At 43.0% G+C, this 21730-nt stretch overlaps 1 protein-coding gene across 3 annotated transcripts; it reads left to right on the top strand.

Moving 5' to 3' along the window:
* Positions 1–2886: 2886 nt before the first annotated feature.
* Positions 2887–21077, top strand: LOC147449958 (pumilio homolog 3-like). Of its 3 annotated transcripts, none has more exons than XM_086522298.1 (10): positions 2887–3068; positions 3651–4391; positions 4515–5965; positions 6045–6186; positions 18694–18801; positions 18903–19115; positions 19187–19297; positions 19386–19580; positions 20087–20261; positions 20345–21077. In XM_086522298.1, exons 2-10 carry the CDS (start codon positions 3720–3722, stop codon positions 20383–20385), a joined length of 3108 nt encoding a protein of 1035 aa, XP_086378424.1. In that variant the 5' UTR covers positions 2887–3068; positions 3651–3719; the 3' UTR covers positions 20386–21077. The 3 variants fall into 3 exon arrangements, with proteins under 3 accessions (XP_086378424.1, XP_086378426.1, XP_086378425.1); XM_086522300.1 differs by having other exon boundaries at positions 3620–4391; XM_086522299.1 differs by having other exon boundaries at positions 3587–4391.
* The last annotated feature ends 653 nt before the right edge of the window (positions 21078–21730 follow it).

Below are 21730 nucleotides of genomic sequence, written 5' to 3'. Positions count from 1 at the left end.
TTTAAAAAAAAATTTCATGGCATCACACATAGCCCTTGCATGCTATACCATTCAACATGTACTTGAATAATTTGGCAAACACAATCAAAATTGATTGCTTACCTCATAATTTACCTGTATAAACATGCCATGTCGATCACATGGCCGGGATGTTCGAGCTACCACGAACCTTGAACCGAGCATCGACATCGTCTTTTCCTAACAACCTTGCTCAGAACCTTGCCGAACGCAATTTGTAGAATTCTCTATTGTGGAGCCCATATGGCAATCGATTTGAAATAACAACAGTGATGGCTTCTTCTCGAAATATTTTATGTGCTGAAAAATCTACAGTCTCTGCTGCTAGTGCATGCTTCATGCAACTTGGAAGCTCAATGGCCTCGGATCTCCGAGCTTGGCTAAGAGAGATCTTGAGATCTTGAGGGGTGTGTGCCCGCGGTGGGCATGCATCCTTACTTAGGGTTTAATGAAAGGGCCAAGGTTGGGCGCTCGTGTATGAAAAAGGAAGCTCTACAATGAGCCATGGCGGGCTGCTGTCGTGCTGACAGAGAAAGTAAGAGCAGGAGATCAAGGTGATGCTCACCAGGTGTCAAGCCTGTGTCGAAAATTGCTCCTCAAAGCCTTGCGACCCCGTAGATAGCAAGATCGCGTCGTTTGCTTCAGGTCCGACTCTTGACTTCCCCCCCTCTCAAGGGATGTTACCCACGGAGCCCTACCTCCGTCGTCAGCTCGGCAAGGGCGATGTTCCATGAACCGACCGGGAACGAGAGAGAAACGATGCAAGCTTCAATGAGAGATAGAGTGAGTGAGAGAGAGAGAGAACGTGTGAGCTTCATGCATCCCTCCCTTTCCCCTCCTCCATAGTTGTCCCTCCGTCCTTCTCTCCTGTGCGCTGATACCAGTGTAAAACCTAGGAGAGTGAGATGCCGGATCCACCGCCCTACCACCCTATATATAGGCCGGCTCCTAGCCCTAGCCATAATACAGATCCCCAGTTCACACTGGTCCAATCCGAGCCCTTGGCTCAGGTCCCTGACTCCCTAGGTCAAGCCTTTCTCCTTAGGATCCTTGTTTTGACACTTGTTTAAGTTCACACAAAGCAAGCCTGTGCTACCTTTGACATGTAGCCTAGTCAAGCTTAGTAAACAAAGACTAGAGTCAACTTACTAAATGAGGAATGGATGGTCTGACTTTAGTCTTTAGCTTTTATCTTTTATGTAATAAAAACCATAAGCTTACCTTTTAATTAGTTAGCTCGGGTGTAAGACCTTGCACAAACCTTGGAGGCTCATGAAACTGACCCGCAACTGCATCCTACCTGCTAATTTAGGATCTGCTAAATTAGTTTGGTAAAAATAAAACTCGGCCTTTGGGCTTTGAAACTCAAAATTTTCTTGAAAGCTTGCCAAGTCCTTGGAAGTGTGCTGCTTGGTATCTATAGACATCAATATTTGCATGGCACTGCTTTTGAGAAAAAATAGTGACTCTTTCATCTCTTGTGCCACAGTGCTTTGGAGGTGACGCGAAGCTGTTACCAAAACCTACTGAATTTAGACCTGCTAAATTTAGACATTTTGTGGCAAGTTAGAATTTCACCCTAAAGCTTCTTAAACTTCATACTTGGAGTCTAAAGAGTTATTCTTATGATTTAAGCTTAGCACAATCACTTTCTAATTTTAAACTCCTATAATTGCTCTCGGTCATCTCCTTTGTCCTGAACCTTTGATCAAGGCTTCGCCAGGGATACAATTATCCTCCCTTGACCTGTATCTATGAATGAGATAACTAGTTATGTTCTTTGGAATTTCCCCTGGTTCCAAGACTTGACCGGGTTGTTTCATTAGCACTTAATCAATTTCACTTTTCTCTTTTAGTTTTCCTAAACTTAAGTGGCCAATTTAAGTTGGAAAATACTTTTAGAAGGTTAGAAATAAATATTCGTGACATGGACTAAAGGTCATAAAGGAAACTTTAGAACTATACATGAGTGTCACTTAGAAATCGAGTTACATTGAAATAACTCGTGCATGATCTTTAAATGATCCTCTTTAAAAGGGTAGTGGAATACACACTTTTTGCTCAGGGTAATGTTTATACATTGAACTGGCTATTTAAAGTTTCTATCAAATTTGAGGTGGGTGAGGGGAAGAAGGACTTTTGTGATTAGCCCACTCCACCATTAATTTCATTGTAATGGACACCACCATGTCATGGTTGCTATCTGGCCTTGTGTTTTAGATTGATGATCTCTTTTTATACTCATTGATCGAACAACGGTAGATCATAGTACACTCTAATACCCTCAGTTTTTTTTAATAACCAATTGTACACGAGTTCGAGAAATTGGATGAAACTTAATGTTTTTATTTAGAAATTCAAAACATTCTCTTTTGTTGAGAATTTCATTGGATATTCTAATCCAAGGAACCTTCTTTTAGAGATTTTTATAGAAAGTTGGAAAGTCCTTATTTGAGTTATGAACCTACCAGATGAAAAATTACATCCCTCATATACTCCTCTCTATTTCTCTGCTTTAGAGATAGAATTTTAAGAAATAGGATTTAAGTTTTGTTTTTTTTTTGGTTGAAAAGCTTAAAGTTGGCGGGCCTTGTAATTTTAGCACTTGTTGTCATTGTTTTACATGTATGCGCACAAAAAAATTGTGCATACTCCAAAGGTTGATCAAGCTAGACGAGTCTCTTACATCTTCTGTGCTTTGTATGCTTGGGCCATAAATAATGATGAATCTGCATTGTGTTGTCATTTCATTCATTAAGTTAATGATAAATGATAAATGCTATTTAGGGTTTTCTTAAAACAGTCAAAGGAAACAAAGTAAGCGAGAATGTTAGCCGTTAGATGAAGTGAATCCACGGCATGAACACCTTCGTGACCACCATAGCGATAGAAGTAGCTATTTCGCAGCGATACTGGTAGACTCATAGTTGCTGTACAGAAATCTAGGGTTTGCGCGCTTGCATTGTAAAAACAGAGACATACAGAGATCGGATTCGACCTTTGAATGGTCCGAGAGGTGGTCGTTGTAGCAGGGCTTGCATCATCTCCAGGTATTTGCCATTGCTCATCGCCCTTCTTCAATATGGGCAGTTCTCGTCTTTTCCCAAGATGGCCATGTTTTCAGCTTCCCGCTGGCATTTTCGTGGACATGTTGCCACACGAAACCTTGCTCTTTTTGTTTGCTTGCTGCAGAGGTGGTATACAATGGCACCTAGAAATTGTTACGTTAGCCAAGAAATCTTCTTGATCCCCACACTTAGGATTTGTTGGCTTCACACGGAGTCCTAGTAGCGTGATCTACCATGTGTGACCACCATATTGTTATACGTGCACGATCTACAGTAACGCCCATGCCACAATGCTGCTTTTTCATGTGGAAAGTGTCACGAACAATAACTCTCTTGCAAATTCCGCATGTCAAAGCCAGTGTCATCATGACAGTTAGTAGACCTTGATGAACAGTGTCTTTTGCACATATATGTGCGTACCATTCTTCTGTTGTTTACAGTTTTGGGCTCAATTTTTACAAAACTAGAACTAGAATGTGACCAAATGTTCTTTCTAGCAGGAGCTCTGAGATTGTAGGAAATTTACTTTGCAGTGGACCTGAGCTCTTGGTTTGATGAGTGCAGCTAGAGGCTGAGGCTGCCCTGCCTTGAGTTGAGTGACTTTTGTCAACGAAGATCAATAACTAGATCGGCATGGCTACGGAGGATCCCATGCAGTTACTTTCGGCAAGTGGTATCCAAGGAGGCTTGGCAATGGCAGGCAATGGGAGGTCCCCCAGTGGCATGGGGTTAAGTACCGCATCTGCACAAGACAGCATCACACAAGAGTTGGACATGCTATTACGAAGCCACACACGCCTAGATAATTTACTTAGCAGGAGAGAGCCAGGCTCTCATCGAAGTGGAAGTGCTCCTCCCAGTGTGGAAGGATCTTTTGCTGCGATTGGAGGGTTACTTGCCAATCAGCTCGCAGGTGCTGGGGCAGGGGTAGGTGAAAAAAACAATGTCGTTGACTCTGAGCAGGAGCTTCGTGCAGATCCCGCATATTTAGCCTATTATTATTCTCACGTCAATATGAATCCCAGATTGCCTCCCCCCCTTGTCACTCGAGACAACTATCATCTTGCCCAACGGCTGGCTGGGGATAAGTGGACACTGAAATCCTTTGACGACAGTAACAGCAGGTCCCTGTTCTCTGCACAGCCTGCATTGCCAACACATAGGGAAGAGCCTGAGTTTTGTGAGGATGATAAATTTCCAATGGCAGACATACTGAAACAGGTCCGCGGCGAGCATTTGCATCCTACAGATGGACTTATAATGCCACACGGGACCCGCCCAAAGAGCTTGGTAGACCTTATTCAGGTACCTTGATTGACTTCAAGCCCACATTTGTTTCTGAACAAGCATTGTTTGATGCCGAGGGCAGTTCTTATCTTGCAAATTGAGGGGTTTATGTGACCATGCTTTGATATCTTTTTTGTGCAGGAAGATTTTCCAAGAACTCCATCTCCTGTTTTTACTCAGTTGCGGCCTTCTAGTCGTATGGCCAATGAGGAGAGCAGTGGGTTGGATGGACAGCTGGCTCACTTGCGTGAATCATCTGTATCTACTGTTGCAGTAGCTGAACTTAGTGCAGCTTTACTTGGTTCTCGTTCCACCACCCCCAATCCAGTTCTAGGTTCTCGTGCAGCAACTCCAAACCCTTTACTGAGCTCCAGATCAACAACCCCTGTTCCAAGTTTAGGCAACACCTTAGGAACTTCATCAGGCTCTTCTGGTGCTGCAAGTATTGGAAAAGATCCTTTGGCTGCAGGCATAAACACAGTGGCAGCAGCTGAATTGGCAGCTTCTTTACAGAATTTGGGCTTGTCTGACCAGCAGAGTTTACATTTACAGCAGGAATTAGGTGATAGTTACTCGTCTTTACAGCATCATCAGTCAACTCCAACACATATTCCTCAAGGTTTCCAGCAACATCAGCAACAAAAACTTTCTGGGCTAGATGCAAACAACAGGGCACAAGGGAAATATAACCCTTCACATTCTCATTCCTCTACAACAGGTTCTCAGCCTGGAACACCGTCGAATATGTATGCAGCTGCTGCAGCAGCAGCAACTGCAATGTCATATATGGCTACAAATCCATACTATCCATATTCCCCCCCATATAGTGGATATCCAATGAATCCTGGTCTTTTTCCTTCAATGATGGCTAATTATCCATCCTCAATGCCTCATGATACTGGAGCAGCAGCAGCAGCAGCCGCGGCCGCGGCCGCGATGGCTGCGGGGATGGGTGTGCGGGCACCATTATCTCCCAATGGCTTAGGTTTGGATATGCAGCAGTTGTATAAGTATGCTAGCCAGGGGGCCAGCCCTTTGCCTTCTCAGATAAATGATCCATTATATTACCATTATCTGCAGCAATATTTTGGAGAAGATTGTCGCAATAGCGGAAACGCCATGGACTCCTCCTTGTTGAGAGGTTACCACCTGGATTCCATGGAGATGCAGAAAAACCACGTAAACGCGATGTTCGGATATCCTGCAGATCAGAAGCCACAGTTTCCCAGGAGTAATCCATATGGTATTCCCATGGGAAGCAAGAATGGCTCTCTTAGTCCTGCTTACTATGGCAGTCCCCCTGGTGTTGGCTTTGTGCTACCTTATGGAAACTCTCCAATTTCAAGTCCTGTACTTCCTGGCTCCCCAGTACTTCCTGGTGGGCACTCTGTAAGACAGTCAGACCGAAACTTTCGGTTTCCATTAGGGGCAAATAGGACCAGTTCTGGAGGTGTGTACATGGGTTGGCCAGGGCAAAAGACGGGGGATGTCGGGGAGGAGCTTAAAGCTACTTCTCTACTAGAGGAGTTAAAGAATAACAAGGCAAGACGATTCGAGCTTTCAGATATATTGGGTCATGTTGTAGAGTTCAGGTATATGGTTTATTTCAGGTTTGCTACAATGTTTTGTTTTGGATTTTGTTCTTTGACGGTTGTTTGGGACTTTTGTCAGTGCCGATCAGCATGGAAGCAGATTTATTCAGCAGAAGCTGGAGACCGTTTCCTTGGAAGAGAAGGCTAATGTTTTTCAGGAAGTTCTGCCGCATGCTCTCACACTCATGACAGATGTTTTTGGAAATTACGTCATACAAAAGGTAGATATCACATTTGATTGAGCTAGCAAGAGGTGATGTACTTGTCACTTTGGTAATGTAGGTAATTACTAGATATTGTGGAGGGTGCTTTTAGTGAAGTATATAATACATGAAGTAATTTTATTGAAAAGGTCTATTTGACATTGGTGTCGTGCATGTGCTGTAAGTATGTGAATTCTTAGCTCTCTACTATTATGAAAGGCTCTTCATAATGGACAACAATTTGTTACTAGTTGCCGATGGAGAAATGCTCTTTTCAGTAACTTCTCTCCTTGTGGTTGTACATATTTGTTGCTTTAAAACACTTCACCATGTATTGCCAATGTGATCACATGGTTTTCTTTTTTTTGGGAACTGGCATGAAGGGTAGACGGGTTTTACATTTTGATCACTACCTTGCATGAGGGAGACTATTGCTACTTGTAGAATTCATTAGCCAACTAGTGTACGTTGCACAATTTTAATCGTCAATATGAACTTCAGGACCGCAAGTAGATGCATTCAAGTATTAACTGGCACCAAAAATCTCCGTTACGATTTAGATTTCAAAGAGTCAAGAAATCAACCTTGTAGAATTTTTGACTTCGTTCTTCCCAGCTTGCTGTTCAACTGATTGATTGCTTGTATAGCTATTGTGCAAGTAGAGCATAGCGCCCAAGTAGCTCTTCCTTTTCCATCTAGAGAAAGAAAAAATCAAGAGTTTGTATTCATTTTTGATTTTTAAGTTTTCAAATGACATCTTGAGTGAGCTTTTCAACTTTTAAGAGCAAATGATTGAACAAGATGTGTTCCCCAATCTTCTTTGTGGAAAAGAGCTTTGGTTCTCAACACACATTCGGCAACCTTGAAAACATCACTATCTAAAAGTTGGTGTCTTGCGTTTTCAAAAGTACCTTGATTGGCAAGAAGTCAATCACCATTAAAGTTTCCCCCTCTCTTTCTTATCTCCGTATAAATAATACTGGACAAGGTAATTCTCTAGCTAATCGGAAGTTGGACTTGGAGTTTGAGTAATCTCTATTGGATATCCCATTTGCGTTGTCCGTTGACCATTGTGTTTCTTGAGGATTATAGTGGTGCATCAAGATTTTTTAGTGGTGCATCAAGAGTTCTCAACTAGATGAGAGGGCTAGATTGAATGATTGAAACACAATGTTCAATGTGAACTAGGTGTATGATTTTGTGAACTCTATGCACTGTGAATGTACTGTTTTGTCGGGATGGACAGGGGCATGGTTTGCGTGAAATGTGAGAAGAAAGGATATGAATCTAATAGCTATGAGATTTAGTAGATTAAGACATTCATGAAAAGATCAGCGCGGCACGTTGGCGATTGCTTACTATGTTACAATGATCATAATTTGTATCTGAGATAGTCGATAGAAATGTGATGATCAGTGATTGTTGTCTTTGTAGAAGCATTGGATTGTTGGAGTCTATTGTAGGGGTACATAGAGTCGGTGTCTGTTGAAGAAAGTTTTTGTCCTTTGATTGTTTTGCAGGCGTAGTCGAGGGGGATTACAATTCTTTCTAGGGACGGTATGTCACAAGTTGGTGACGTGGCATGCCCAACCTGAGAATACGAGTCTGAGAGGAGTAACCCAAAAAAAGTTGGGTTGAATTCCGCAAATTGCATTGACATGTTGATGTGTCAGGCTGTATGGACTATCGCTTTTTGTGTTGGTTGGTTTTGGCAGCTTTTTGCATGAGATTTTGGATGGTGCAGTTGCTTCTTGGGTCAAGCGCTTTTAGAATTGATGTTGTACGAACAACGTGCGATTTTCGTTGTTCCACGTTTGGCGTTGCTGGGTGCCGACATGGCAGAAATATACGGGTTTTCATCTTTTGCGTTGGTAGTTGTTTACGCTAGCTTTTGAACACTAAATGCTTTTAGGATTGATAGCTTTTTTATATATCTGCTATTTAGAGGCCAAGAGCCTTCAATATGCCCCATGTAACCTCCTATCAAAGAGATCTCCAAGTTCCTCGGCAAGAGCAAGTACATCGACTAGTATCGGCCCAAAATCAGCCCTCGTTGCCCCACAAAAGTCTCCAACTGGTTGGTTGAAAATCTGCAAAGATACCGGGCAGGAACTGTCTCTTGGAAAAACGAAGTTTGAAACAAACCCTCCCGGTGCTCTGGATCCACTAGGGGTGATCAAGCCTAGGTTGTGATACCATGTTAGTGTAGCGGAAGATATGTGTCACAAATTGTTGACGTGTCAACCCATTGAAGAACGAAGCCGACTTGCAAATCCCGACCAAAAGTCGTAAACCCTAAGAAGTAGAAGTAGTAGAAGAAGATGATGTGGCAAATTGTACGGAACTCTGTATTTCGCGTTGACTTGTTGACGTGGCACATTGTATAAATTCTGCATTTCACGCTGACTGTTGAGGTGGCAGACTGTACGGAATTTCGCGTTTCATGTTGACTTTTGATATGGTATATTGTACGGATTTTTGTGATTTGCGTTGACAGGTGCTGACGTGGCATTGTACGGAATTTTTTAATTTGCGTTGATAGCTTTTGGACAAGATGCTTTTGGATCAGTTGCTTTTGAGTTTAAGGCTTTTCATGTAAGCTGCTTTTGGGCCTAGGGCCTTTAAGTATGAGGCCATGGGCTCATTCTCTAGTATGCTTCTGGACGAAGGTGCAGAGGATGGAGTACCGCCTTGTACTCAATTGTTATATAAAGAAATACCGAAAGGGTCTTTGGGGTGATATTCCACCACTCTGTGTCGCCTGTCGTCTCTCTCTCTCTCTCTTTTAGTTCATTTATTGAAGTGCTAAAAGTCTGTTTAGTCTGTTCTTTTCTATTGACACGTGGTGCCGGTCTTGTGATAGTGGTATTAGAGCATCAGGGGTGTGCTTTTTTGAAAGCATACCGGTCCTACAAAAGAGTAGACAGAGCAAACCGGCGCTTCCAAAGTCTATTGGAATCTTATCTGGAGTAGCTTCGTGCTCCGACCCCGGCCTTACTAGCCACGCTTACCCTTACTTCATCGCAAATCGGGTACGCTCCCGTCTTCATCGCTCATGTCTTACTGGGCATAAGCTAAAAAGATCACTTGCGGGACGGATCAAAGATTTGTTTCGGGTCATTGCTTTTCTCAAAAGCAGTGCCATGCAGATGTTGATGTTTATAGCTACCAAGCCGCACACTCCAAGGACTTGGCAAGCTTTCAAGAAATTTTTTGCCCGAAGTTATATTGTTTCTGATATCTTTCTATGGAGTGCAACTCTTGGCAGAGTGGGGTATCTTGAAATGCTTGCCATGGAAACCCTGACAGATTATAACTTGAAATTTCTCGACATCTCTCAGTAGGTGTCTCTTTTTGAGTTAAAAACCTTGGAGGTCTAGTGTGATTACCAAGTCTTGGGACTACCATCACTGCCACATGAACATTACTTGTCGAGTTTGTGCATCATGCTGCAATTGGCTACGACCTTATGAAAAAAACCTAACCCTAACTTTTTGGTGCAGGCTTTAGGATAGAAAGTCAGTTGACTTTTCGATTTCGACTGATGCCGAGATTGCTTTTTAAGTTTGAGTTATGTTTGAGAACTTGTTTGGTGATCCTGTTTGGAATTTGTTTGAAGATGGTATCTGTTTTGAACCTGTCTTGGTTCCGATTTGAATTGTTTGACTTTGGTTTTAATACTGGTTTAAATGATTGGTGATATCCCTGGGTGGAGTAGTGACAAATGATGTTTGAAAATGCTTGCTCATTCATACATATGGCCCGAACCCTTGTGGTTATTTGCGGGGTAGTATTGAATGTTTGAAACGTGCTGTTTTTACTCATGGCCCGGACCCTTGTGGTTATTTACGGGGGGAGTATTGTTGTTGTTACTTGTGGTGTAACAGACTTGGACACTCCAAGTCAAGATTCTACCGCAACACGACAAGAATTCACTTCAAAACAATTCACAGCTCACAATTGATTCGACACAGCCCGACGGATATTGGCCCCAAAGATTGGCGCCCCTTTCGATATTTCTTTTGTATTAATCTGTTGCACAAAGTACACTGAGTGGTTGGGACTCACTCTCAGACTATTTTGCGTCCAGATGCTCTGAGAAGTGAGAGCCTAACAACACTTATAAAGAGATTACAAGGGATTCCAAAAGCAGAGCCCCAATAGTTGTCCCAAAAGTTTTCAAAAATAAAGCATGGCTCTCCCACAAGCTCTCTTGAGTAAATAAAGCAAAGCTTTAAAAATAAACTCTCTCTTGCTAATTGCGTAGATGAAAAGTTGCCCATGTATATGCTTTTCGGTACGTCGCTGCCACATCAGCATTTCACGATTTGCGTCGCATTTTCCGGGCTAGTCCGTACGGCAGTGCCACGTCATCATCTTAGCCGGGTTTTCCATGAGATTGTCCATACCAAAAGGGGTAGACAAGGGTTGCCACGTCATTGGGTAGTGACATACCCCTCTCTTGAAAGCATTGTAATCGCCCTCGATTACGCCTGCAAAACAGGCAGAAGTCATAAACCATCTTAGCAGACATTGACTGTTAGTACCGACGCATTAGGCACACACATCTAGCACATGTATCAATCGACAGTCACATCGCACGATATCACAAGACATCACTTGACATCACAGGACATACATGATAAATTACATTCAACATTCATTCGGATCTCAGACCATGATTTATCGGCAATGCAATTAGCAATAATCGCATCTAGATCCACTCTGGACCTCATAGATGCCCGATTGACTAATCCCTATTGCAACCATGTCTATCGAGATGATTCAGACCAAAATGTTGCAGTCGTTTTGTCTATTGGTTCTTGCACTTAAACAAGTCAAGAACAAATTAGTATCATATTATTCGGAATTCCAGTTCATAAAGTCATACAACAGAATACTGTCAGCTCAGAGTATCCCTGAAACTCAAAGAGACATCAGTGACTTTAATATCAAAAATCGAAGCATATGTTGACAAAGAATCGGAGCAACTCCCCTCTTGTGCATACCCACTGCACAAGATTCCGGCCAAGCTGAGTTCAGGGTTCTATTTGGAATAGACTATGCTTTACTCTTAATTTTCTGTCTTTATGTGCCAATACTTGTTCGGAAACAAGGATCTTCTCGTTTTCTTTCACTTCAGGTTTCTCATTAGGCTCCCCATCGTCAGGCACATCGCCTTTAAAAGGCTTCAGGAGACTCACATGAAAAGCATTGTAAATTACTTAAGTATCGGGTAGCTTCAGTCTAAAGGAGACATCATTTATCTTTTCGGAGATTTGGGAAGGTCCGTAGTATTGCATACTAAGCTTTAGAAAAAGCCTCTCCTTTCTCTTTTTCTTTCTCAGGGGTGCCTTCTCAAAATGTAAGAGCACCCAATCGTTCTCCTTCAATTTCAAATTTGCGGCGGCGATCAGCTACCTTTTTTTTTGTCTGGCTTGAGATTTCTGCAAAGCCTCGTGGACCTTGACAAAAGCCATGTCCAAGTCACGTGTGTACTCATCTGCTTCAGAAATCTTATCTTTCGTGCTTAGGAAGGGCTTCGTAGCACCTTCAATAATCTCAAATGGCGCCTTCCCCGTTGAAGAGTGTATCATGTTATTGTAGGAAAATTTCACCAAAGGTAAATACTTTTCCCATTGAGTCTTCTGATCCGAGATGTAAGACGTCAATAAATCTAGTACCGCTGAATTGGCAATCTCAGATTGCCCGTTAGTCTGCGGGTGGAAAGATGACGAGAACTGCAATAGCGTGTCAATATTCTCCCAAATAGCCTTCCAAAACAAACTTGTGAATATGGGGTCTCCGTCGGAGACAATCGTCTTGGGCATGCCATGTAATCTGAAGATCTGGGCCACAAACAATCTTGCTAAATGATCCGGCTTGACTGTTTTCTTTACTAGAATGAAATGAGCTTGCTTGCTAAATCTGCCAATAACAATCCAGATACCATTGTGACCACTCTGTGTTCTCGGGAGATCAAAAACGAAATCCATTGCAATACTTTCCCCGGGGCGGGTAGGTATGGGCAAAGGCTGTAACAATTCCTATGCTTTATGCCTGTCAAACTTGACCTTCTGGCATACCAAGCAACTGCGCACAAACTCGTCCACATCCTTCTTGAGTCTCGGCCAAAAGAAGTATCTCTCTATCCCTTTCAAGGTGGTAGCATTGGTGCGGTGACCCGTAAAAGGTGAACAATAGCATTCGGTCATAAACTTTTTCCTCAACGGCTGTGTAACGCATAACATGGTTTTCCTCATCAAGTAGCCATCCCAAATGGAATATCTCGCTACTATCTCCCCTTTCCATATCCGAGTGAAAATATCTGCAATGTATCTGTGGCATACTGATCGACCATATCCTCGAAGCTCCCATAATGAATCGCGGAAATAGCCAGAACCAACGGCTTCGGGACAAAGCATCTGCCACTAAATTATTCTATCCTTGCACATGGACAATTTGGAAGTGAAACTAAGATAAGATGTTCGCCCACCGCATCTGCTTTTCCGATAGTTGCTTTTGTGACAAGAAGTAGCGTAAACTCTGGTGCTCTGTGAAGACAGTAAAATGCGCTCCGAGTAGGTAATGTTGCCACTGAGTAAGAGCATGGATAACTGCCAAACGCTCTTTCTCATAAATATGTGCTGTCAATTCCGGCCTTGAGAACAATTGGCTCTCGTAGGCAAAATGACATGGCCTTCTTGCATTAAGACGGCACCCAGACTACGACCACAAGCATCACAATATACTTCAAATGACTTCTGCAAATCTGGTAAAGTCAAAACTGGTCTTGTAGTCGATTTCTCTTTCAATGTCTGAAAGGCAGTCACCTCTGTGGGTCCCCATGAGAAAGGGACTCCTTTTTGCGTCAACATATGCAAAGGGGAAGCAACCTCTACAAACTTTCTAATGAACTGCCTGTAGTACGAACACAATCCCAAGAAGCTTCTAACTTCATGGACATTCTTCAAATCGAGCCAATCACGGATAGTCTCTATATCTTGGTTGGGTCCACCTGCACTCTTGCTGTTGAGACAATGTGTCCCAAAAAGTGTATCTCAGGTAGGAAAATTTCACTTTTCTTCGCATTAATCACTAACTTGTGATCTCGTAATGCTTGAAAGACCTGTAGCAGATGTTCTCTATGTTCTGCCTCATCCTTGGAGAAAACAATGAAAGTGCCAACAAATAGTCTGTACTCTCGAAAGTCCTATCCACCGTCTGGTTAAATGTCGCAGGAACATAGGTTAGGCCAAAAGGCATCACCAAAAACTCAAATAACCCAAAAGTTGTCCGAAAAGCTGTCTTGTAGACATCTCCTGGCGCGATTCTGATTTGACGATATCCGCTCTTTAAGCCGATCCTGCTAAAACACGAGGATCCCTATAGTCGGTCAAGAATATCATCGATCGTAGGAATCGGAAATGTGTTCTTGATGGTGATTTTGTTGAGAGCTCTATAATCGATGCACATTCTCCCAAATCCGTCTTTCTTCAAAACCAACAAGACTGGAGAGCAGTACGGTGAAGTACTAGGTTGGACAAGACCCTTTTCCAAGAGGTCTTTCACTTGGTTCATAATTTCTTCGTTTTGAGCTAGGCTCACACGGTAAGGTGGCTGGTTAGGTGGTGTGCTTCCAGGTATCAGATCAATGGTATGATCCTCAGGACGAGCGGGTGGTAACTCGCCTGGCAAGCCTTATGAAAAGCAATCGGCATGAGTGTGGAGAAAATCTTGGCGTTCTTTATCAAGTTCAGACATATTTGTCTTATTCTTGTCATCCATCTCTCTCAAAAAGATCGAGTAAACAAACAGATTGATTTCATTAATTTTGAAACGGCCGAAGCCGATACAGTAGGGACAGACTCGCCCTTAGTGTTACATCAAGTACAATGGTTCTGCCCTTCTCTGTAGTCAAGTCACTTTTCTCGCCCGATAGTCGACCACGACGTTGTTCTTGTGGTACCAAGGAATTCCCAAGAGGACATTACAACCTTTCAAGGGCAGTATGTAGAAGTCCTCATGCCCCAAATACCCCTGACAATGCAACCGAATTTTGCAAATGACAGGTGTAATGGCTATGTCCCTGCCAATGGAAGGGTCTGATGCATAGCCTGTTCATAAATCCCTTGACCATTCACAAAGGGTTCTTGTCCAGCTAAAGCAAATTGCTTTGGATCATTGGACACCATTGGTTGCTCAACCACATGGGCTTTCCCTTGAGCATCACATGTCCTTTGTGCAGTGAAAATCTCCTTTTTCTGCAACGGCTATCATAAGACGGGCACCACGTGCCAATAGAAAAGAACAAACTGAGCAGACTTTTAGCACTTCAATAACAACTAAATTGAGAGAGAGAGACGACACGCGACACGGAGTGGCGGAATTCCACCCCAGAGAGTATTGGCCCTAAACCTTGGCGTGCCTTTCGATATTTCTTTATATTGCATCAACACAGTACAAGCCGGTACTCTAGACTCTTCACCTTCTCCAAGAAGCATGCCAAAGAATAAGCCCATGGCCTCATATTTAAAGGCCTATGTAGGGTGCAGCGGAATGAATGTTGTATTTTCTCAAGATTAGTGATCCTTATTGCTCAAGGATCCTTTTAGTTCTTAGGGAAAGAGAGAGCTTTCCGTCTTATGGAGAGTGCTATGATCACGAACAAAGTGAGTGGATATTGTTGTGCAAGTGAATGAGACTGAGAGAAGGAGAGAGAAGAGATACGACACCCGAGAGGTTGTAAAACCCTCCTCCGAAGGCCTCACTCTTGTCGGCGAGAGTGGTCTACTTTGATTGCACATTGATTGCACAAAGGTGTACAATGCGTATGCAATGGGACTATGCCGATGACGATGACGGTGATGACGACGACGACTTGGTGGTTGGAATCTGTGGTCTTCTAACTGCTGAATTTTGGGACTGTTTCGGTGGCTGAAAATGACTGTTTTGGCTGCGTTTTTATGGCTGAAAATGGGGGAACATCTGCAACCAACTTTGGGGCTGATCTGCTCCTGTGTCCTAGGGCTGGAAATGCTGTGGATCTGATGTGGTTTAGGGCTGAAAACCAAAACGCTGGCTGAATCTGTACCTGCTGCAAAAACGCTGAAGGGGCTGATGTCTTGCTGGCGTTTTTGGCTGAAATCGCAATGTATCTACTGAGGTTGGCTAGCGTTAGTAGAAGGTTGGATCTGCTGCCAGTTGATGGTGGAAAACTTGATGCTGCTGCCGGTAAGGGCTGGAAACGCCAAGCACTGGATTTTTATGGCGATGGCTACTGGAGATGGAAAACGCTAGGGGGTCATGGGGGGGCGGGGGGGGGGGGGGGGGGGTACTGTTGAGATGGAAAACGCTAGGGGGTCATGAGGGGGGGTTTTGCTTATATATTAACTTAGTAAAATTGCCCTACCTACTTTTGTTGGAAAGTCACTTAAAAATAATAAGTGAAAATAACCAAAAATAGGAAAATAGGCTAAATGCACTGGAAAATTCCCCTAACTGATGCTAATGGATTCTGATGGGAATTCCGATGATCATGCTGTGTGCAACCGGAGGATATGCATCTATGCTAAGTGACTGGTCATGCACGGTCTACGAATAGACTCACAAAAGTACCAGATCACTGCTAATCTAGACTTGACTGAACTGACTGAACCATGCTGTGGTGTAGCTTGTCCACGTACACATAGGGTTGGGATGTGTCATGTGACATCCCCTCCTTTTCAAAGTGAGGTATTGGTACCGAACTGTATGGCGTCAAGGGAGATCGCCAACAACATTCGGAATCCTGGAAGGGACTCTTCGTCGGCCCACTCTATTGTGTTACTTTGATTGCACAAAGGTGTACAATGCGTATGCAATGGGACTATGTCGATGATGACGACGACGACTTGGTGGCTGGAATCTGTGGTCTTCTAACTGCTGAATTTCGGGACTGTTTCGGTGGCTGAAAATGACTGTTTTGGCTGCGTTTTTATGGCTGAAAATGGGGGAACATCTGTAACCAACTTGGGGCTGATCTGCTTCTGTGTCCTAGGGCTGGAAACGCTGTGGATCTGATGTGGTTTAGGGCTGAAAACCAAAACGCTGGCTGAATCTGTACCTGCTGGAAAAACGCTGAAGGGGCTGATGTCTTGCTGGCGTTTTTGGCTGAAATCGCTATGTATCTGCTGAGGTTGGCTAGCGTTAGTAGAAGGTTGGATCTGTTGCCAGTTGATGGTGGAAAACTTGATGTTGTTGCCGGTAAGGGTTGGAAATGCCAAGCACTGGAGGTTTATGGCGATGGCTACTGGAGATGGAAAACGCTAGGGGGTCATGAGGGGGGGGTACTGCTGAGAAGTTGCCTGTTGAGTGGGAAGCTCCTGCTGCCTCTTCTGCCACAAAGTGCTAACTTGGGTTTGCTTATATATTAACTTAGCAAAATTGCCCTACCTACTTTTGTTGGAAAGTCACTTAAAAATAATAAGTGAAAATACAAAAAAAAAGAAAATAGGCTAAATGCACTTGAAAATTCCCCTGACTGATGCTAATGGATTCCGATGGGAATTCCGATGATCATGCTGTGTGCAACCGGAGGATATGCATCTATGCTAAGTGACTGGGCATGCACGGTCTACGAATAGACTCACAAAAGTACCATATCACTGCTAATCTAGACTTGACTGAACTGATTGAACCCTGCTGTGGTGTAGCTTGTCCACGGACACGTAGGGTTGGGATGTGTCACGTGACAGCCTAGGCCCAAAAGCAGTTTACATGAAAAGCCTTCAAACTCAATAGCATCTGGTCCAAAAGCAATGCCCAAAAGCTGTCAGCGTAAATCACGAAAATCTGTACAACTGCCACGTTAACACTATCAACACGTTTTGCGAAAATTTGCCACGTCAGCACTGAGCGCAAAATCTGCGTCGTTTGTACAGTTGCCACATCATCAGTTTTTGCGCAAGTCTTGGTGTGTGTGTGTGTGTGGGTCATACTTTATTTTAATTCCTTTTTTTTGTCTCTGGGGCCCAGTCGGACGAGGTCCCCATAAGTTGGTAGGACTTCTTCTATTGTTACTTGTCCTTCTTAGGGTTTAGGCCCCTCGGCCGTGATCTGAAGGTTGGCTATGCTCTTTATTGACTTGACACGTCAACAGTTTGTGACAGTTGAGCTCTACACAACCAAGTTAAGATTCTACCACGACACAACAGAGATTCACTTCAAATTAATTCACAGATAAAAAGAGAGTCGTCACGGCTCGGCGTAGTTCCGGGCCAAGAGATATTGGCCCCAAAGATTGACGCCCCTTTAGGTATTTCTTTTATATTAATCCTTGAGCAAAGTACAATTGCCCCACGACTGCTCTCTCTTAGACTCTACATCCAGATGCCTCGCAGAGTGAGCCCCTAGGGTCACTTATAAAGAGTTAAAGGGATGCTAAAAGCAGAGCCCTAAAAGCTTTCAAAAATCAAAAGCAACTTGTCCTAAAAGCTGCCAGCGCTAAAAGCAGACTTCCGTACACTATTATCAGCGCAAAAGTAGGAAATCCATACGCACTGCCACATCAACAGTACATATTCGTAAGAGTAGCCCAACTAGTGGGGCATTACCATAAGTGCAAAAGGGGGGAGAGAGATGCACGAGAGCAAATCAACGCGCTACATGAGACAAATTAGAAGGCAAGCTTTCCAAAAAAGCTGTCAACCTGCACCCACTACTCACACACACACACACACACACATTGTAGGTCACTTATGAAGTTCAAATCAGCCCCCGCCTCATTTGGCGCCTCCTCTTGTTGAGGTGCCTTGCAGGTTGCTCTCCTTCTGCCAAGTGTATAGTTTGCTCCTTTGAGTTAATTCGCTAGTTCCCACTCAATTATAAAGTTGTGACTTTCTGAGTGGCCCAGATTTCATTTGGTGCACATAGGCTTCCATACTCATCAGAATTCAATACTAGTCCCAGACTGACCGACCTAGACTCTCGATGTGGGAAACTTGTACGGCCGCAACTGTTTCACACTGGCTAGGCAATGTCCTCTTGCACCTTTTGAAGGGTTCAGTGAAAACAAGTAAAAATAATATAAAGAAAAATATGTAGTACATATTCAGAGAAGCCAATAGGAAAAATACACCTCCTGGTGACAGCATGCACTAGCACATATCTTGATTTTCACTGATTTTACGAATAACAAAAAACAATCACACTAAACATTCACATCCTAATCCAACTTGGATTTTTGAAAACCTTCTACGCCATCTTGGTCCACACTAAACTTTAGATGTCACATTACACGTGGGTGGTAATGGATCGATCTGGTCATCACATTTAGGCCCACTAACATCTACACATAAATGTCGGAACCTGCACCAGAGTCTACATAGATCATGACATTTCATATTTACAATAAGAGCAGTCATACATGCACACAGAGAGGGTGATTGCTGTGTATTGTTGTTTAACTGATTTAGTAGAGACACCTGTTTGTGCTGTATAATGTTTGTGGAAGACCTTGTGATTCTTAAAATGTCTTTTCGTCAGTTTTTTGAGCATGGAAGTCCTGCGCAAAGGTCTGAGCTTGCAGAGAAGGTCATTGGTCATGTTCTTAGCCTGAGCCTCCAAATGTATGGGTGCCGGGTTATACAGAAGGTATATTTCTTCTATTTTAAACTTTTTTGAAAGTTATTCCTGTTAGGGAGACATAATGGAGGTGAGTGATTACTGACCTATCAAACATGATATGGTTCTAGGCTCTGGAAGTTGTTGATGTGGAACAACAGACTCAACTTATATCTGAACTAGACGGCCAGGTGATGCGATGTGTGAGGGATCAGAATGGAAATCATGTAATACAGAAGTGCATTGAGTGTGTTCCCCCTGAACACATAAACTTTATCTTGTCTGCTTTTCATGGACAAGTCGTCATGCTGTCTACCCATCCATATGGTTGTAGAGTAATTCAGGTAAAGTTTAAAAAAAGTAACATCTAAATGTGGAAGCCGGTTGATGCTTGACTATACTTTTGCTTTTACAGCGGGTGCTTGAGCATTGCACTGAAGATCAGAAACAAAGTGGCATAATGGAGGAGATTTTACGCTCTGTTTGCATCCTGGCACAAGATCAATATGGCAACTATGTTGTACAGGTATATGTTTTGCCGCTACAAATCTCCAGCATATGTTGCTGTTAATGCATTGGATTGATTGTTTTGGCTTATTTAAATGTATCAACAGCACATTTTGGAGCATGGTAAACCGGAGGAACGGAGTGAGATTTTGACAAAGATGGCTGGCCAGATTGTACAAATGAGCCAGCACAAATTTGCATCCAATGTTGTGGAGAAGTGCTTGGAGTTTAGTGGTCCTGCAGAGCGTCAAATTTTGATCACAGAGATGCTTGGGCAGACAGATGAAAACGAACCCCTGCAGGTATGGTTGTGTGTGGGTCCCTTGATATTGATCTCTCTCTTGAATGTTTGGGCTAGCTTGTGAAGCAGCCTTATGCTATTACACCATGCCCGTGTTCTCTACAAGCGTTATGTGTACACTGTAGGGTTGCTTGTACGCTACAGGGCTGCACCTCCAGCCTGCCTGCTGGCTGCTGGAAGCTCTTTTCCCTCTGCTGGCTTGGTGGCTCTAGGCCAAGCCAATAAAGTAAAAAGCAGAAAAGGGGCTGTTTGTAGACATTACACGACTTTTTTGGCTGCTTTGTAGTATGTTATATGAACACAGGCGAGCTGCAGTACATGTATATTCAGTTGTGCAGTAGTTCGTGTGCTTTTTTTTAAATTTTGCGAGCATAGTCAGTGCGGAACTGAATAGCTAGCTTGGTAGGTAGCAAACCTTCTTGTAAGCTCCTTTGCTGGACTCCTGCCAGAAATTTTTTCGGTACCATCAGAGGCTGATGAAGGCTCATGTTGTTTAACTTTTTGTAGGCTATGATGAAGGACCAATTTGCTAATTATGTGGTTCAGAAAGTCTTGGAAACATGTGATGATCAGCAAAGAGAAATGCTGCTTTCCCGCATTCGTGTTCATTTGCACGCACTTAAAAAATACACTTACGGAAAACATATTGTTGCCCGAGTTGAGAAGCTTGTCGCTGCTGGAGGTGAGGACTGTGAATTTCAGCTGATGGGTTTTCGAAGGTGAGTTTTTTTTTGTGTGATCTAATTCGAGTGTTATGATGAGCAGAGCGGCGTGGTGCCATGGCAGCCTTGATGCCATCAACTTGAAAATTCAGAGGCATCTTAGAGTAGTGTATCTTTTGTGAATAGTATACATCTACAGACTTGCGTGTTGGTTAGAAGTTCTTTTGGGTTTTCCAGCTGGTGTGACAGGGGCCCTCTAGCTAATTCAAGCCAATGTAGAGTTGCAGTTTGTAACGAAATGTACTTCCTCCTACAGCACTGGCTTGTAAAAAGACATCTTTTCTCTCCAGACAAATTTTTACAAATTATGCTACTTGGCTGTGGCATGGGGAATGCTTCAGCTTTCTCTGTACAAATAGAGGAGGGTAGCACTAAGTGTACAGTGTCTGAGGTCTTGTAAGGGCTTTTGGCTTTAGGGCTTGAGTCTTACAAACAGCGAGGTACAACGCTCTGGTTTTGCGATATATGGTACGAAGGCTTGCAAACAGGAGCCAAAAGGAGAAATTTATCTGGAAGATTTACGAGGAACCATACTGTACAGTGGACGCTTCCAAATTGTGCCTTGTGCAGTACACATTTTCTTCACTCAAAATTTTTCTGACAGCTAGCTACTATGGAAAAAAAAATACTGGCCCAATCTGTTTTGCTCTCATAGGACTTTAATTGTGTGCACATTGTATGACTGTATAATGGTAGGAAAGGCTTGTGCCAATGAGATGCTGTTTTCTACCTTATAAAGGTTTCAATGTCTTTATGCTGAAGGCTATTGTTCCATATGAGATCCTCTTTTCTACCTTATAAAGGGTCCAGTGTCCCTTAATTCTTTTGACATTCAGACCATAGGATCTGTTTTATTGTTCAAGCTAGAGCTCAGGATGACTGAAGGCGCTACGTGCCTTGGGATTAAACCTACACAATACAAGTAAAATGATGTAGGATATTCGAAGAAATGTCTGTAAAGGCTCAACAAGATCCCCTTTAGATTCCTCCAGATGGTTTCTGTTCAGGATTGCAAGTATTTACATTCCCCTTTAGTGAGCTGATATCAAAGTATTTTAATTTCCTAATTTGGTTGTATAGTTTCCTCTATTGAAACGTGGGAAGTTTGGACAGAATAGGATGCCTTGTGTCTGTTGCGTTAAACATGCTTGGTTTCATGTTTGCTTGATGTATTCAACTAATGGGACTTCTGAAATTGTTATACAATTTGACTTATGCTACCCTGCACTCTTTCTAAGCACATCTCATAATTGGGATCAACCACTTGATGCACAAAAGTACGGTTGTCAACAATTAGTGACAAGGGACACCTATGAACAGTTTTAATGCAATTAGGGCTGGAAAGTCCTTCAACTTTTTGAGACTCATAACGAAAGTGATCTATAAGCTTGTGTATTTCATCTTTTCTTACACTGAGCATGCCATTACA

The sequence above is a fragment of the Adiantum capillus-veneris genome, chromosome 10 (genome assembly GCF_014529385.1).
Source record: "Adiantum capillus-veneris isolate H3 chromosome 10, ASM1452938v2, whole genome shotgun sequence".
NCBI classification, from domain to species: Eukaryota; Viridiplantae; Streptophyta; class Polypodiopsida; order Polypodiales; family Pteridaceae; genus Adiantum; species Adiantum capillus-veneris.
Note: the sequence above shows the minus strand (reverse complement) of the source record. Positions and strands in the feature narration are given on the sequence as shown.

Coding starts and splice junctions, on each gene's coding strand:
- LOC147449958 (XM_086522298.1), top strand. CDS start 3,720: ATGGCTACGGAGGATCCCATGCAGTTACTTTCGGCAAGTGGTATCCAA. Junction 4,392..4,514: donor GCTTGGTAGACCTTATTCAG/GTACCTTGATTG, acceptor TTTTTTGTGCAG/GAAGATTTTCCAAGAACTCC. Junction 6,187..18,693: donor GAAATTACGTCATACAAAAG/GTAGATATCACA, acceptor TCTTTTCGTCAG/TTTTTTGAGCATGGAAGTCC.